Here is a 15224-nt window from a genome sequence, read left to right on the forward strand (position 1 = left end):
ATGAAGAAGAACATTGTCTTATTGATTCTTCTCTTTGTAATTCAATTTTCTATATCACTTGCTTCCTCAAATGAGACTGACCAACAAGCTTTACTAGCTTTCCAAAATCTTGTTACAAGTCCCACTCATTTTTTGGCCATTAATTGGACCAACAATACTTCTTTTTGCTCTTGGTTCGGTGTCACTTGCAGTTCAAAAAGGCAAAGGGTTGTGGCCTTGGCTCTTCCTAATTTGCAACTGCAAGGCACAATTTCCCCATCTTTGGCCAATTTGTCCTTTCTCAGTCTTCTCAATCTCGACAACAATCAGCTGGAAGGAAGTATACCAACAAGTTTATTTCAACACCGGAGAGTTCAAGTAATTTCATTGGCCTTCAATAAACTCGGTGGTGAAATGTGGAAAGGGCCATGGTATGTACCCGAACTTAGAGTGTTAAATCTCAGGAACAATAGCCTCACAGGTATAATCCCTCCTTCTGTCGGAAATGCCACAAAAATGATGAACTTTAGTTTGTCTGGGAATAGAGTCAGTGGCAACATTCCAAAGGAGGTCGGTAATCTGAGTCAACTTGCAGACTTGTACTTGACTCATAATCAATTAATTGGTTCCATTCCTGCAGCACTGTTTAATATCTCATCATTGCTTGCCATAAGTCTGTACAACAATAGCCTTTCTGGCTGTCTCTTGCTTGATGAAGGGAATATTGTGTCAAATCTGAAGTTTTTAAGTATAAGTTACAACCAAATTTCTGGTTGCATTCCTTCCAATATATGCCAACTCACAGAGCTCAAAATTTTGTCCATATCTTTCAACAACATAACTGGAGACATACCCAGAAATATTGGTTGTTTATCCAAGTTGGAGTTGTTCTTAATGGGCGTTAATGCAATAAATGGGACTATTCCCACTTCCTTGGGAAATATTTCCACTCTGCAATTTCTTGATTGTGCAGAAAATCGCATAGTGGGTCAAATTCCTCCGGAATTAGGGAAGCTATCAAATTTGAGGAAATTAAACTTTGAGCAGAATTATAATCTTATTGGTCAAATTCCGGAGGCTATTTTTAATATGTTTCTTTGGAATTCATTGCATTTGATTTCAATAACCTCTCGAGGAGAATTCCAGCCACTACAGGTCTTCATCTTCCGAACCTTAAAGGACTTTACCTGGATAACAATCAGTTGGAAGGGGAAATTCCATTGTTCATAATAAATGCTTCCAAGCTTGAGATACTGGCACTAGACGAGAACTTTCTCACAGGCGCTATTCCTACTAATTTAGGAAATCTTCGTGAGCTGCGAGCGCTGTTCCTACATCATAATCAACTTACCAATCAACCAAGAGAGCGTGAGTTGCGATTCTTCAATTCTTTGGCGGACTGTAGGATGTTGCGATATCTACAAGTGGGTGCCAATCCATTGAATGGCGTTCTGCCCAATTCTATTGGGAATCTTTCATCTACAATTGAAGACTTTTATATAGCAGATGCACACATCAACGGCCTCATCCCCACAAGTATAGGCAACATAAGCGGTCTAATGAGCCTAGACTTTCAAGGAAACAACTTGGCAGGGAATATTCCTTCTGAGATTGGTAAGCTTAAGCAACTCCAAGGGATGTATCTACAAAACAATAAATTGCAGGGACATATTCCAGAGTCGGTATGCCATTTATCCAATTTGGTTCAATTATTTCTGCATGGTAATGAGCTCTCTGGATCAATTCCAGAATGCTTAGGAAATCTTAGCATGCTACAAAAGCTTTATTTGGGTTCTAATAAATTTTCATCAAAATTTCCATTGAGCCTTTGGAAGATGAGTGGCCTTCTCTCTCTAAGCGTGTCACAAAATTCTATAGAGGGAGAAGTTCCATCAGATATTGGAGGACTGAAAGCCATTGTAGAACTAAATCTTTCCAGTAACCACTTTTCAAGCATGATACCAACCAGATTCGGGGAACTCCAAAACCTGCAATCTCTTGACCTATCGAACAATTCATTTTTTGGCCAAATTCCATTATCCCTTGCCAACTTGATAAGCTTGGAATTCTTGAATTTGTCTTTAAATGCATTGTCAGGTACTATTCCTAAGTCATTGGAAAAACTCTCGTCCCTGAAAAGCATTAATGTTTCATTTAATGGTTTAGAAGGTGAAATACCCGGTGACGGTGTGTTTGCAAATTCCACTTTGCAATCATTTCTCGGGAACAAGGGTCTATGTGGAGCACACATATTGGAGATTCCTTCTTGTGCTATCACCAATCCTGGACAACAATCAAAGCTAAAGGAGATTGTGCTAAAAATTGTTACTCCAGTGATTATTTCATCCTTTCTGATATTTTTGTTGGTTTCAATTTGGATAATGAAACGACAGAAGAAAGGAAAGTCCAAAGGTGTGGAAAAAGTACCGGAGATCGGGACTTATCAATTTGTTTCTTATCTCGAGATTCAACGAGCAACAAATAATTTTGATGAATCAAATTTAATTGGTGTGGGAAGTTCTGGCTCTGTGTACAAAGGCACATTATCTGGTGGAAGTGTAGTGGCGATAAAGGTTCTAGATTTGGAAAATGAGCAAGTATGCAGAAGGTTTGATACTGAATGCGAAGTGATGAGAAATGTTAGACACAGAAATCTTGTTCCGGTGATTACTACTTGTTCTAGTGACTATATAAGAGCCTTTGTTCTGCGATATATGCCCAACGGGAGTCTTGAGAATTGGTTGTACAGAGAAGATTGCCACTTGAACCTTCATCAAAGAGTCGCCGTAATGCTTGATGCAGCTATGGCAATTGAATATCTACATCATGGTAATGTTACTCCAATTGTTCATTGTGACCTAAAGCCAGCCAACGTTCTTTTGGATGAAGATATGGTGGCTCGTGTTGGTGATTTTGGAATCTCTAAAATTTTAGCCATAAGCAAGTCCATGGCTTATACTGAGACATTGGGCACTCTTGGATACATTGCACCAGGTATAAAAAATCTACTCTTTTTGATTTTCTCTTATCATAATTAAGTCTCTCCAAATTCTACAAAGTAAAAAGAGCAAGTTTTTATTTATGCAAAATTATTGTTGTATTTCGATTGAGTAACTTTTCTTCAATCCTTTTTTAAGAATATGGCTCGGAGGGAATAGTGTCCGCTAGTGGTGATGTTTATAGTTACGGCATCATGTTGATGGAGGTTTTGACCAAAAGAAGGCCAACAGATGAAGAGATATGCAATGAAAATCTTGACTTGAGGAAATGGATCACACAATCATTTTCAGGGACTATGATGGACGTTGTGGATGCCAATCTTTTTTCCGAGGAAGAACAGATCACTTCCCAAAGTGAAATCTGCATAGCCTCCATGATAGAATTGGGTTTAGACTGCACAAAGGAAATGCCAGAATCAAGAATAACCATGAAAGAAGTAGTCAAGAGGCTTAACAAAATCAAGAACACATTTCTGGAAACATAGAAGTGATCAGCATCTCTTTCGATAGCGTTCTTTTCTGATGCTTTTTGGTTTCTTTAGTAAAGTCATCGTATAGTACTTACTTGGAGTCATGTATTGTCTGTAATTTCATTTGAGTGGTTTTGAACCTGTTCTACTTTTAGCTATTTGTAATTATGTTTTGAATGCTAGCTATAAAGAAATTAATAAAGGTGTTTAGCTGCACTATTTTGCTTTTTATTCATTAGCTTCTTTATTTGTATTCAATAAACTTGTTTTGTACTCTCTGTGATAGTGTGAAAAAAAATAAACAATTAGTGAATTGAGAATGTACTGTATTCTTGGAATTTAGATGCAGAACAGGAAATGAGCTTTAATAAGAAAGGACATGGAAAGGAAATTCAAAATTTTAAGTATTTTTTTTGTGTGTTAATCCAAAAAACCTGTTGGCTTCGAAACTTGGCTAGGCTACGCCTTACAAACCTGTTGATCGATACTCATTGAATGATCATCAGTGGTGTCTCTTTTTTCATTATTAATGTGTCAGAAAATAGAAATTCAAGATTTTAAGAGGTTTTTTATGTGTGTTAGTCCACAATTTTTTTGAAAATTATTTGATCTACTCTTCTAGCCCCAAACTTGTCCAGATTGGGCCTCACGGTCCCAGTGACTAGTACGCATTTCATCTTAACAAATGATGTCTCTTTTTTATCGTTTTGGTGTTACAAAATAGAAATTTAAAATTTTAAGTGTTTTTTTGTATGTTAATCCACTGTCCAAACTTGACCAAGCATGGAGGACAGTACTTATTACCTTTTCATGAATGACGTCTCTATTTTTCAGTATTTTAGCATCGCCAAATAAAAATTTGAAATTTTAATTATTTATTTTTATATGTGTGAGTCCATTAATTTTTCAGACCTTTAAACACACTCAAAACAACCTTTGATTGTGAGTCCATTAAGAATGACGTTTCTAGTCTCCTTGTATAGTAATGTCTTCAACATTCTCATTTGAATTGTGCTATTAATGGCACAGGAAAAATATGGCTAGGCAGAGCATGGGGAGCATATGCTACTGTTATTTTCTCAAAAAAAAAAAAAAAAAAAGAAGACAGAAGAGGAAATTATACAGAATTAGGAAACTCTAGGCTTTGTGTATATGTTTATAGAGAGAGGAGATATGGGCTATATCGGAAATGGGCTTTAGGTGAAAGAAGCTCCCTCTCTTTTTTGCTCTTTCTTTCTGCATTGTACTATGAATTTGGGTAATAGGCCCAAATGAGTTTGTATTTATTTTGATATTAATAAAATACCAAAAATTCTCTTAAAAAAACAAAAAGAAAGAAAAAAGAAAGAGCTATGTCATGACATATTGTTCCGCCTAATTACAGTTGACTTCGATGATCTTTATAATTGGATTATTAAATTCAGAACATCCTCCTCATCGTCTATCCAAGAAGAAGAACCAAATCTCCTATTTCTCTCTCTATAATCACAAAACTCATATAACAATGGAGAAAATTGGGAAAAGATTTGAAGGGAAAGTGGTGATTGTAACAGCTTCTACCCAAGGTATTGGATTTAGCATAGCTCAGAGACTTGGATTTGAAGGTGCTTCTGTTGTTATCTCCTCTCGCAAACAGGTTTTTTTCTTCGCTCCAATTTTTTTAAAAAATTTTGGGGTTTGTTTTTTTTTTGGCAAAATTTGGATGATTCTTCAATTGGGTGTTTCAGATTTTGCTTAAAGTTAATGTCTTTATCCTTTTATCTGGTTGTATATGCTAAAAGATTTGTTTCTTGCCAAGATTTGAGTGATTCTTCAAATGGGTATTTGCAGATTTTGTTTAAGTTAATGCCTTTATTTTTCATCTGGTTATATATGATAACAAAGGGTGTTTGATGAACTGAAGAACTTGATCTTTTTTAGAATTTCTCACACACACACATGATCCCTATGAATGGCGGATTGTTGGGTTAAATAAGCTCAAAGATACTCTTTAACATGGTGTGATATTGTCCAATTTGGGCCAAGCTCTCACAGTTTTCCTCAGAAAGGTTTACACCATTAAGAGATCCTACATCTCATATGTTGCTTCCTAATCTTTTCAACTACCAATGTGGGACTTTGTTTGCATAGAGGATGAACACATCTAATTCCGTGTGTATTCGGATATTAACTTTTTAGTGCCTTAGGTGTCAATGTTCAAATCGCATTTGTCCAAGCCTTGGTGGGCAGTTACCTGTGTGGATTCGGCAATTAACGTTTTAGTGTCTTAGGTCTTAGGTTCAAATCGCATATGTCTAAGCCTTGGTGGGATATAGTAGGTACCTGTTTGTTACAAGTAATTTGTAACAAAAATAGCATCAAAGAAATAGAAAGAGTGTCACTGTTTTTTTGGGACTTTTCTGTAATTGTGTATTGTTTACTCCCTTCATATCGGGGATTTGACTTTAGGTATTGTCTATTTCATTTTACAGGAAAATGTAGATGAAGCAGTAAAGAAACTGAGAGATGGAGGAATTGACGTGTTGGGATTAGTATGTCATGTCTCAAATGCACAACAGAGGAAGAATTTGATAGACAAGACTATTCAGGTATGAATTGAATTGATATTGTCTTAAATTAACATTTCTTGGTCTGTGCTTGCATATCTTGGAGTCAATTGTCTGTTATTTTCTTGGGAATGGTTTTTGATCTAACAATTTATGTAAAGCTAATTGCTTTTTCTGATGTCTAACTACGGAAAATGAGAAGTCAATGCTTTCTACTTTGTACGATCTAACTTTGTCAATTGAAATTTATAATTTTTCAGAAATATGGGAAACTAGATGTGGTTGTGTCAAATGCCGCTGTCAATCCTTCAGTAGATGCAATCTTAGAAACTAAAGCATCAGTCCTTGACAAGCTTTGGGATATCAATGTCAAAGCGTCTATACTATTACTACAAGTAAGTTGGTGAGAAAAATTTCACGAGAACAACATTGCAAATGCATGTGTTACTTCGTGTAGCATTTATTGAATACATTGGAAGGCAATGACTACTAGTTCTAGTATCACATATTTCCATTTACTTCTAATTCCCGAATTCCTTCATGTTTTGGCCTTTGCACTTAATATTTTGTTCTTTATACTGTTTATAGGATGCAGCTCCTTACCTTAAGAATGGTTCATCAGTTGTTCTAATTTCCTCAATTTCTGGTTACTCGCCACCAGCTTCAATGGGTATGTATGGGGTGACAAAAACTGCGCTACTCGGACTTACAAAGGTACTAATGTTTAACTTGGCGTCCCTGGCACATAACTACTATATCCTATTAAAAGTTTTGTTCTTGTTCTCTTATTCGGAAAGCCAGGCTCTTGCAGCTGAAATGAGTCCAGATACTCGTGTAAACTGTGTAGCACCAGGTTTTGTACCAACCCATTTTGCTGATTTCATCACGAGTAATGAACAAGTGGTAAGTTGTTATTAAATTAAATCTCTTAGTCATAGTAAAATCTGATGAATATTCACTATTTACTTACTAACTATTTACTTACTAACAACTTGCTGATTGTGTTAGAGGAGAGAGATTGAGGGTAAGACATTACTCCATAGGCTTGGAACAACACAAGATATGGCTGCGGCTGTTGCTTATTTGGCTTCTGATGATGCTGCTTATGTAACTGGAGAAACTCTGGTTGTTGCTGGAGGAATGCCTTCCAGACTCTGACTTCTCGATTGCAGTGCCTCCCCTTGTGGTTTTAGCTCGCTTGCGTCGGGCTAGGAGGGACATGCTTATGATGTTATGCAAGTCCTGTGACCGGTACCAAGGGGAAGCATGAATCAGACCAATAAGACACTGCTCTCTGCATGTTGTTACAACAACAGAAGCCCACACTGGAATTTCATTACCTTATTCCTTAAACCACTTTTGTAGAACTTCTTGCTTTTAGCTCTCTTCACCTTGAGAGCAAATGGCAGGGTTACATTATTATGATGTCAGAGGCAAACCGTGTCTTGTCCAGTAGTTGCATGCATTATGATATTCATATAGTCAACCTCGACTTATTTAGCACTGAAACAATAACATGAGCATGAGCTACAAGATTTTTATCTCAATTGATAGGTAAAAATCATCAAAAGTTTGAGGTGAAACTTCTTTAGCATTACAAGGTGAATAGCCTTAGAGGGATAGTTTGGAAAGTGTGCTCTGAATTGAATTATTTGTGTCAGTAGTTAGCAGATTGCGAGATGATAATAAACACACATAGCATTGAAAATGCATCTATAGGACATTTGAATTTTCAATGATTTATCTCATCATTATTTATCTAGGTCCTAGGATGACCTAATGATCATGCCAAAGCACAATTGTGATAATACGACGATTCATTGTTTACTTATTTACTGGTGTTTAGAGGCTGCAGCTGTTGCTTATTTGGCTTCTGATTATGCTGTAACAGGAGAAACTCTGGTTGTCGCTGGGGGAATGCTTTCTGGACTTTTTAACTTCTTGATCGGTTTTATTTGGGGACAACCGATAAAATTGGAACGAAACAAAGATTTTAATCACTTGATTGTGGTGTCTTTCCCTTCTGGTTTTGGACTTGCTTATGATAAGCCACGTCATACCGTGTAGCACACTAGCATTTGTTTGCTTTTACCGAGGAAATGATCACTTATAAATTGAATAGAAGAAAACGATCTTCTCAAATGTCATATGTATAAAGAGGACATAAAACTAAAAATAAATGGAAGTGTTTACGGAACCTTACCCCTGCCTTGCAAGTGTAGAGAGGTTGTTTCTGATGAACCCTCGGCTCAAGTACAGCAAAAAGTGAGAAATAAATTCTTAATTACTAGTTGGTGAAGGCAGATATTAGGAATTAATGAAATAGTAATAGTAAAACTTATACAATTATAAGAGAAGCTGAATCATTACACTGATATGGAAACTAAATACTCTACAGAGAAACCCACAGGCAAATGTGCATGTGAAATGAAAGCTAAACAAAGATATGAACATATATAAACACCTTGATAGTTTTATGTACATAATAAAGTAAGTAGCTGAAATCACACAAGATATAGCACGCTTTTATCCTCCTCATTTTCCGGATATCAGCTAAAACGTGGGAAGATAAACTTTAGACATCTACAATCTTCAGTTTTTCTCTGCTCATGTTCCCTATGGGTATTATCAGGGGAATAACCGATCGAGGCTATGCTGTCCTCGCATTGCCATCTGCTCAAATCTTTCGCCATGACTCATCAGAAATCAAAATTGAAACTATATGAGCAAACTTATACAGGGATCACATCTGCATTTTGAGTGTCGTCACATGTCAAGATGAGACCTTCGATGTAAGTAGGGAGAAGACAACGGGTCCACTGACATCCTGTTGAAATAGGCTCTACTGGTGGAACAATCATTAGGACATTCTCATGGCGCCTTACAAGCCCCATTACACTAACAGTGCTTCCTTCTTTGATGTAACTGTCATTAGGAGCCACCATAAAGAATCAGCCAAGTCTCAGAAAGTTGTCACAAATTTATAATGAAAGCACGTAATATGAGCTATCAAATTTGTGAAATGGCTGAGATAAACCCACAATCCACAACTTACCCTTCTTTGAGGCGCATTATGTGGTCATCACTTGAGAGGCTCCGATCAGCAAGCCAGCGCAGGAAGTTGGGAGACAACTCTTTGTTACTCTTTGTTACATCAATGACTGTAGTTGCCTTGACAAATGGGACAACTTTTGCTCCGTAACCTGCCTTCACGATAGCTCTTAAACCAGACTGGAAGTCCGAGATGTAGAAATCAGCCACATATTTCTGTTATCGAAAGGTAAAAACAACCCATGAATTTCCGATAGGAGTTTTGGACAAAATATTTGGAGTTGGTGCCAATGCAGAAACCCGGTTGGCAAGAAGCATCTATGTCTTGGGTGTTAATACAGCACAAGAAGAATTTACTATCACTAATACTGCAGCAACAGAAGTCAACAGCCATGCAAAAGCTAACCAGCCGAAGCCTTAGTCAGGAATTTACCATATGATGAAGTTACTGATATTTAATAAGTCCAATTGTTAGCATATGATGTTGATCAGGAGGCCTGTTGACATTATACAAACTTGCAGGAGTTGGCATGTCATGTAAATTTGTTCAACCTTGAACAGTGATGGCCAGCCCATGGCAGGCTTTTTGACATTCTATGAACTTGCAAGGGTTAAGATGCCTCACTAAGAAATAATATCAGCATAACTAATACCAACATTACTAATACATCATATCCCGCACTATTCATATATACTCTACCAAACGACTCCTAATTGTTCAACCTTGAACAGTAACAGTCTATGGGCTCCCACATGCCCTGGCTCCCAACCTATCAGGTTGCTCATAAAGTTAATAGAACTTCATTTAAGTTCCTACATAATAAAACTATAATACTATAGCAGTCACTTGGAAGCATTACAAAACTTCTCATGGAGATAAAGTCATACAAGGACCCAGCAAGTGTATCTTTGCAACTGTGTTATAAAAGAATAATATGATACTTGAAATAAAACACCGACATGGTTACTACCAATTCAGTCTTCCAAATAAGCCTATAAATGCAATATTTAATATATGCAAAACTAACCTCCGAATGTCTGCGGCCCCATGAGAAGCAACGGTGGCTAGGATTTGCTGATTTTCCACCCCAACCTTTGTATTCATCCAGTTCTGTAGAAGCATATACACATCTTGGTGTCCGCTGAAAAGAAGTTTCAAGTGGTATACTTCCACAAGTGACAACCTACACAAAACAATATATTATATACCCTTCATATAATTGTCGGAATTTAATGTATAATTGGATATCTGACTACACCCTAACAGCATGCTATGAAAATTCAAACAAACATTAGTAACTGTGAGCTAATTTCTGTAGAGTTCTCTTTCAAAGGCTCTCGAATGTGGGGAAAAAAATTTAATCAGAAAAATGTGTAAGAAATTCTGTATAGTGTCCAGCCAAATATGTAGAACCCACCTCATATGCCCAATTTCTGAACTCGAGAGTAATTCTTAAGGAGGAATATAAAATTCATTTTGGATAATAGAAGTAGTTCAATCCCACAGGTTAACCATCATACTCTAAGTACTCTTGCAGTCTGAGAAGGATGATTACCATGGAACCTTAAAAATGGACTCCTGCAAACTGATTTATAACTGAGCGATTTCCAAGGGAGAGCCGAAACAAGGTTTGATGCTTGGTGAATAATGGACTTGTCCCTCTACCCTTCTCCATTTATATACAAAGATATCACCAACAGGATTCAAATTTGTGACATACTCCTAACCGACACATCACAGATTGTGCTCTTATCACTACGGTGTCCAGGCCAGTTGCTACACACCTCTACAATTACACAGAGTTGTCCTACTAAAGCATTTCACATTTAAAAGAGCCTTCAATCATAGTTCCCAGAGCTTAGTTCTAGTGGCAAAGGTTGAAGGACTTCTGACTTGGGTCACATGATCGAGCCTTGCACCATGCTAACTAAACCTGATATATAAGACGAGAAGCTAAGAGGAGCGAACTCATTAACCCCGAGTTTCGAAGACTGCTGTTGGACCCACACAAATTTTCTTGCTCATCAAAAAAAAAAAAAAACTAACCTTACATATATTCAAATACTTTCTCCACTGAATTTTTGTCTGACTCAATGTATTTCAGTTTTTCTTAAATTTGAAATATATTTAAAAATCTTCCGACCAAAAATTGCATAAAATACAGATTCGGTGCCTAGCATTAGTGAGCAGTGTGGCTAGTAGATTACATCGAGCTTCCACACAGAGGTGAGCCATCCACTCTTCTACTGTGGTGGCTCTGCTTAATTTCTATTTTTGTTTCATTTATGTCATTGAGTTGTGTCCAAACCTAAGTTGCGCGGACTCTTCATATTTGTTGCTGCACCCGTGTCGACACGAGACGGGTGCGGGTGCGGATGCGGATGCGGGATACGTGTGGGATTCGGTCAACCCACATCGGATACTTTGACCACGAGTCCATGGACAACCTACATCAGATACATCAAACACCACGGATGTGGGTGTGGGTGCGGGTGTGGGTGCAGTCAACCCACATCAGATATTTTGACCAAGATATTTTTCCTCTTGGTCAATATTCGTAGCTTCATGTTTCAAGCCAAACAAAGAGACGCTAAATATTCAAGCGGTTGTGTTCCGACTTATGGTAGACAGTAACAATGGTTTGTAAGGAGAGTTGGTTGAAGGTCTTGAATGACTTTCTCTATCTTTTCTGAGGGGAAGAATATCTTTTATCTTTATAATTATATTTTTATAATATTGAATATTTTTAGCCAAATCCCCGCACCCGTATCCATACACAGATTCGCATCCCCAAATCTTAAAATTTAGATTTTGCCGAATCCAACTCTCGGATTCGCATCCGTCTCAGACACCCGCACCCGAGTCCGAGTAACTTAGGTCCAAACTAGTACTTTGGATTATATCAGCGTACTGTGGGATTTATTTAGCTAGTATACTCTTATATTATGGATTATAGGCCAGGTTGGCTCGGCAAGGGTGGTGCCAGGTGCCTGTCACGGATCCCATAGTTTGTGTCATGACACTATCCCCTCTGACATTCCTACAACAAATCTGCCCCCATTAAGAACCTAGAAACTCTTTAGAGTATCTATACTTTTGCAACCACAGATAAAGTTATATGCTTTAACCCACCCTTAAGAAGAATCTTGGTTACTTCTAACTAAACCAATAGGGACATATTTTTCTGTCTAACTCAAAATCAAAGCACAATAAAGATCCTCACATATAGAATCTCATTCCAGAACATAAATAAGCAATCCTTCTTAATCTATACCTCCAAGGACAAAATGGTAAATCTCAAAACTAGCATTAATTATGTCCTGCTAAACCAACTACAATTAAGTTAATAACTACCACCTAATGACAAAACCATAACTAAAGACAAGAATTAGAACATCAACCTCACCAAATCATACTCAACACTTACTTCGTTTCCATTTATTTGTCATACTTTCTTTTTTAGTCCGCTTCATAAAGAATGTGTCTTTACTTTTTTTGGCAACCCTTTAATTACTTTACACCTAGCATGTTTAAGACCACACAAGATTAAAGTATATTTTAATACATTTTGAGTGTAATTAGTTTAAGACAAAGAGATTCAGATTCAAAAGTTTCTTCACTTTCATAAATTCCGTCTGAAGTCAAAACCAGACAAACAAGAATGCAAATTAGAATGAAATCACTAATATAAGCAAAGCTAGAATATGGATGTGAAATTACCCCAGTGACCTTGACAAATTGTCCATCAATGGCACCTCTAAGCTCAGCATCAGGATATCTCTTCAGATAACCCAACAATCCTCGTTCTTTATACGCGAAATTCCACAGTAAAATCACCACCAATGGAGCTAAAACTCCAGCTACTGCAACAAGAATTATCGCCTTTTTCACTGCCACCATCAGAAAAGCACCCACTACTAAACCCATCAACACCACCACCAGAAACACCCACATTGCCACTTTTGAAACCCTAAAACCCAGCTTTATCTCATCATTTAAGCTTGTCACCGACGAACCATACACAACTTTCTTAAACGAACCAGCTGGTTCAAGCTGACCCGACCGCCGACCCGTATTAGAACTCAACGGACCAGAAGTAATCAGACCAGTAGGTTGAATCGGAGTCATAAGCTGACCGGAGAAAGACCCAGATGATTTCTTCGGCATCGAACCGGAGTTAGTAAGTTTATGACCAACCGGACCGGAATTCGGACCGGATCTCACCGATCCACTGTTATGCTGTGAAGCAGATGATCCCCTTGACGAGGGTTTCAAAATGGGTGGTGGGCCCGGGTAGTCCCCAACACCATACATTTTCCCAAGCTCACCGGATTTCTTGACATCACCGCCGGTGTACGGCACTGCACGGGAACCCATTGTAGGCTGACGTTCCTTGAGCTGTTCGGGTCGACCCGATACTATCAACCCGTTGCTTAGCTGGTGTGACCCGGTTCGAGAACCCATTTTTTAGAGAGAGAGAGTGTTGAGTGTGAAGTTGCAGAAGCAGAGTGTTTTGGAGTGAGTGTGAAATGGTGATGAGAAATGGAGGTGATGGAACTGTGAAAAGACGAAAAAGGACATGAAGATTAGTGATAATGATGCTTATGTCCCTCGTCTATAAATTTTCAGTACAACGTGAGCTGTCTTACTACTTTGTTATGTCGCTGTATTACGCGCTCTTCAAATTTAAAGCTTTATTTCGTGTTCGAGCTTTTAAAAAAAAAAAAAAAAAATTGATAAAGAGTGTTGTTTCAGAAATAGATTCTTTAATGAATGAATTTATATTTAATTAAATTTTAATATAGATATTAAATATCAAATAAGAAAAATTACAATATTATTATGTTCTTTGAAATATACGAAGGTTGCAGAGAAAATATGACGTTCGTGACGCAAAATAGAAGTAGAAAGAGAAAATTTTAAAAATGACTATAGTTTGGTTGCATATTACGAGTTTTAGTTAAATTTTTACTAGTTATAATTTGTAGTAAAATTTGGTTGCCATGCAATTGTATTTATATAGTATTAGTGAGTTTGTTCGCGAAATGAATACAATCAAAATAAAATACATATAAAAAATCATAAGTATATACAATAATAATAATATTTATTTTTTAAAATCAATATATGATATTAGGATTGGGGTTCAAATAAGGATTATAAGGTGGAAATTAAATTTCTCTACGGTAAAGTAAAAGTTCAGATAACCAACATAACTATTAAAATTCAACCACATTATAGAATCGATCTATATTTCCAATAAAACTTCTTTTATTTTCATAAGCTCAACTTCGAGACTTTAGATTAAGAATAAAGGGATCGGATCGAACCATCATTCAACTATCCATATTGTTAAGCACTTTCTGTTTACGTTGTTTTTTGTGTTAATATAAAAAACAATGACGTTAGACAACATATCTTGATTTGACAGTTTACTCCATCAATTTTTTGGCTTTTTATGATGATTAATTTAAATAATCCTTAAATTATATTTTTTTTATTTCTCTTTTTTATTTTATTTGTGTCGGTGGCAAATACTAAAACTATTGGGATCTCTATGTCCTAGAATTATCATGTGAATAACTTGGGTCAAGGTCCCCTACGTATTATTATTATTATATTATTCAAAGTTTAATTAAATTATTAAATAGATATAAATAGATCCTTTAGTAAATAATGTGTTTAACTTGGAATTTCGATTAGTGAGTAAAGGGAACAATACGGTGCACTTGGGACTTAGCTTTTAATGTGAATTCTCGTTTAGTCGATTAATTTGTTTGATTAAAAAAATAATTAGAGGTAAAAAAAGATATCGATATAAAATAGTTAAAGATTTTTTTTTCGCTTTAAGACTATCACTCTATTTGCTTTGAGCCAAAGTAAACACTGTCCATGGAGAGCCTTTTTCGTATTTACGCAGGATCCGAGAAAAATTCACACTTTAAGAAATATGATGTAAATAATCTATCATTAGTGATTGCTTTCACGGTTCGATCCCGTAAGATTTTGGTTAGTGAGTAATCTCTATTACGGATATTATAAAGGAGGTATAGTCAATTTTCTTTATAACAATGTCGTTTTTCCAGATATCTTTTAGGTACTATGACAAAATGTTATTTTAGAGGACAAATAATATAACGTACATTAAAATTTAATTTCAAAGAAAACTTGTCTATAA

At 36.6% G+C, this 15224-nt stretch overlaps 4 protein-coding genes across 4 annotated transcripts; 3 read left to right on the top strand and 1 right to left on the bottom strand.

The window, feature by feature from the left end:
* Positions 1 to 1209, top strand: LOC129869961 (probable leucine-rich repeat receptor-like protein kinase At1g35710). Its single transcript, XM_055944515.1, has one exon. The coding sequence runs from the start codon at positions 1 to 3 to the stop codon at positions 1207 to 1209; it is 1209 nt and encodes a 402-aa protein (XP_055800490.1).
* A 163-nt stretch (positions 1210 to 1372) lies between these two features.
* LOC129871550 (receptor kinase-like protein Xa21) lies at positions 1373 to 3651 on the top strand. Its single transcript, XM_055946493.1, has 2 exons — positions 1373 to 2973; positions 3117 to 3651. Exons 1-2 carry the CDS (start codon positions 1386 to 1388, stop codon positions 3461 to 3463), a joined length of 1935 nt encoding a protein of 644 aa, XP_055802468.1. The 5' UTR covers positions 1373 to 1385; the 3' UTR covers positions 3464 to 3651.
* A 1158-nt stretch (positions 3652 to 4809) lies between these two features.
* Positions 4810 to 7730, top strand: LOC129869999 (tropinone reductase-like 3). Its single transcript, XM_055944558.1, has 6 exons — positions 4810 to 5084; positions 5920 to 6036; positions 6255 to 6389; positions 6583 to 6708; positions 6796 to 6897; positions 7003 to 7730. The coding sequence occupies exons 1-6, from the start codon at positions 4842 to 4844 to the stop codon at positions 7150 to 7152; spliced, it is 873 nt and encodes a 290-aa protein (XP_055800533.1). The 5' UTR covers positions 4810 to 4841; the 3' UTR covers positions 7153 to 7730.
* A 692-nt stretch (positions 7731 to 8422) lies between these two features.
* Positions 8423 to 13694, bottom strand: LOC129869998 (uncharacterized membrane protein At1g16860-like). The gene is made up of 4 exons (XM_055944557.1): positions 12767 to 13694; positions 10074 to 10229; positions 9050 to 9261; positions 8423 to 8919 (listed from the first exon to the last, which is right to left on the bottom strand). Exons 1-4 carry the CDS (start codon positions 13508 to 13510, stop codon positions 8727 to 8729), a joined length of 1305 nt encoding a protein of 434 aa, XP_055800532.1. The 5' UTR covers positions 13511 to 13694; the 3' UTR covers positions 8423 to 8726.
* Between the last annotated feature and the right edge of the window lie 1530 nt (positions 13695 to 15224).

The sequence above is a fragment of the Solanum dulcamara genome, chromosome 10, assembly GCF_947179165.1.
Source record: "Solanum dulcamara chromosome 10, daSolDulc1.2, whole genome shotgun sequence".
In the NCBI taxonomy this organism is placed as follows: domain Eukaryota; kingdom Viridiplantae; phylum Streptophyta; class Magnoliopsida; order Solanales; family Solanaceae; genus Solanum; species Solanum dulcamara.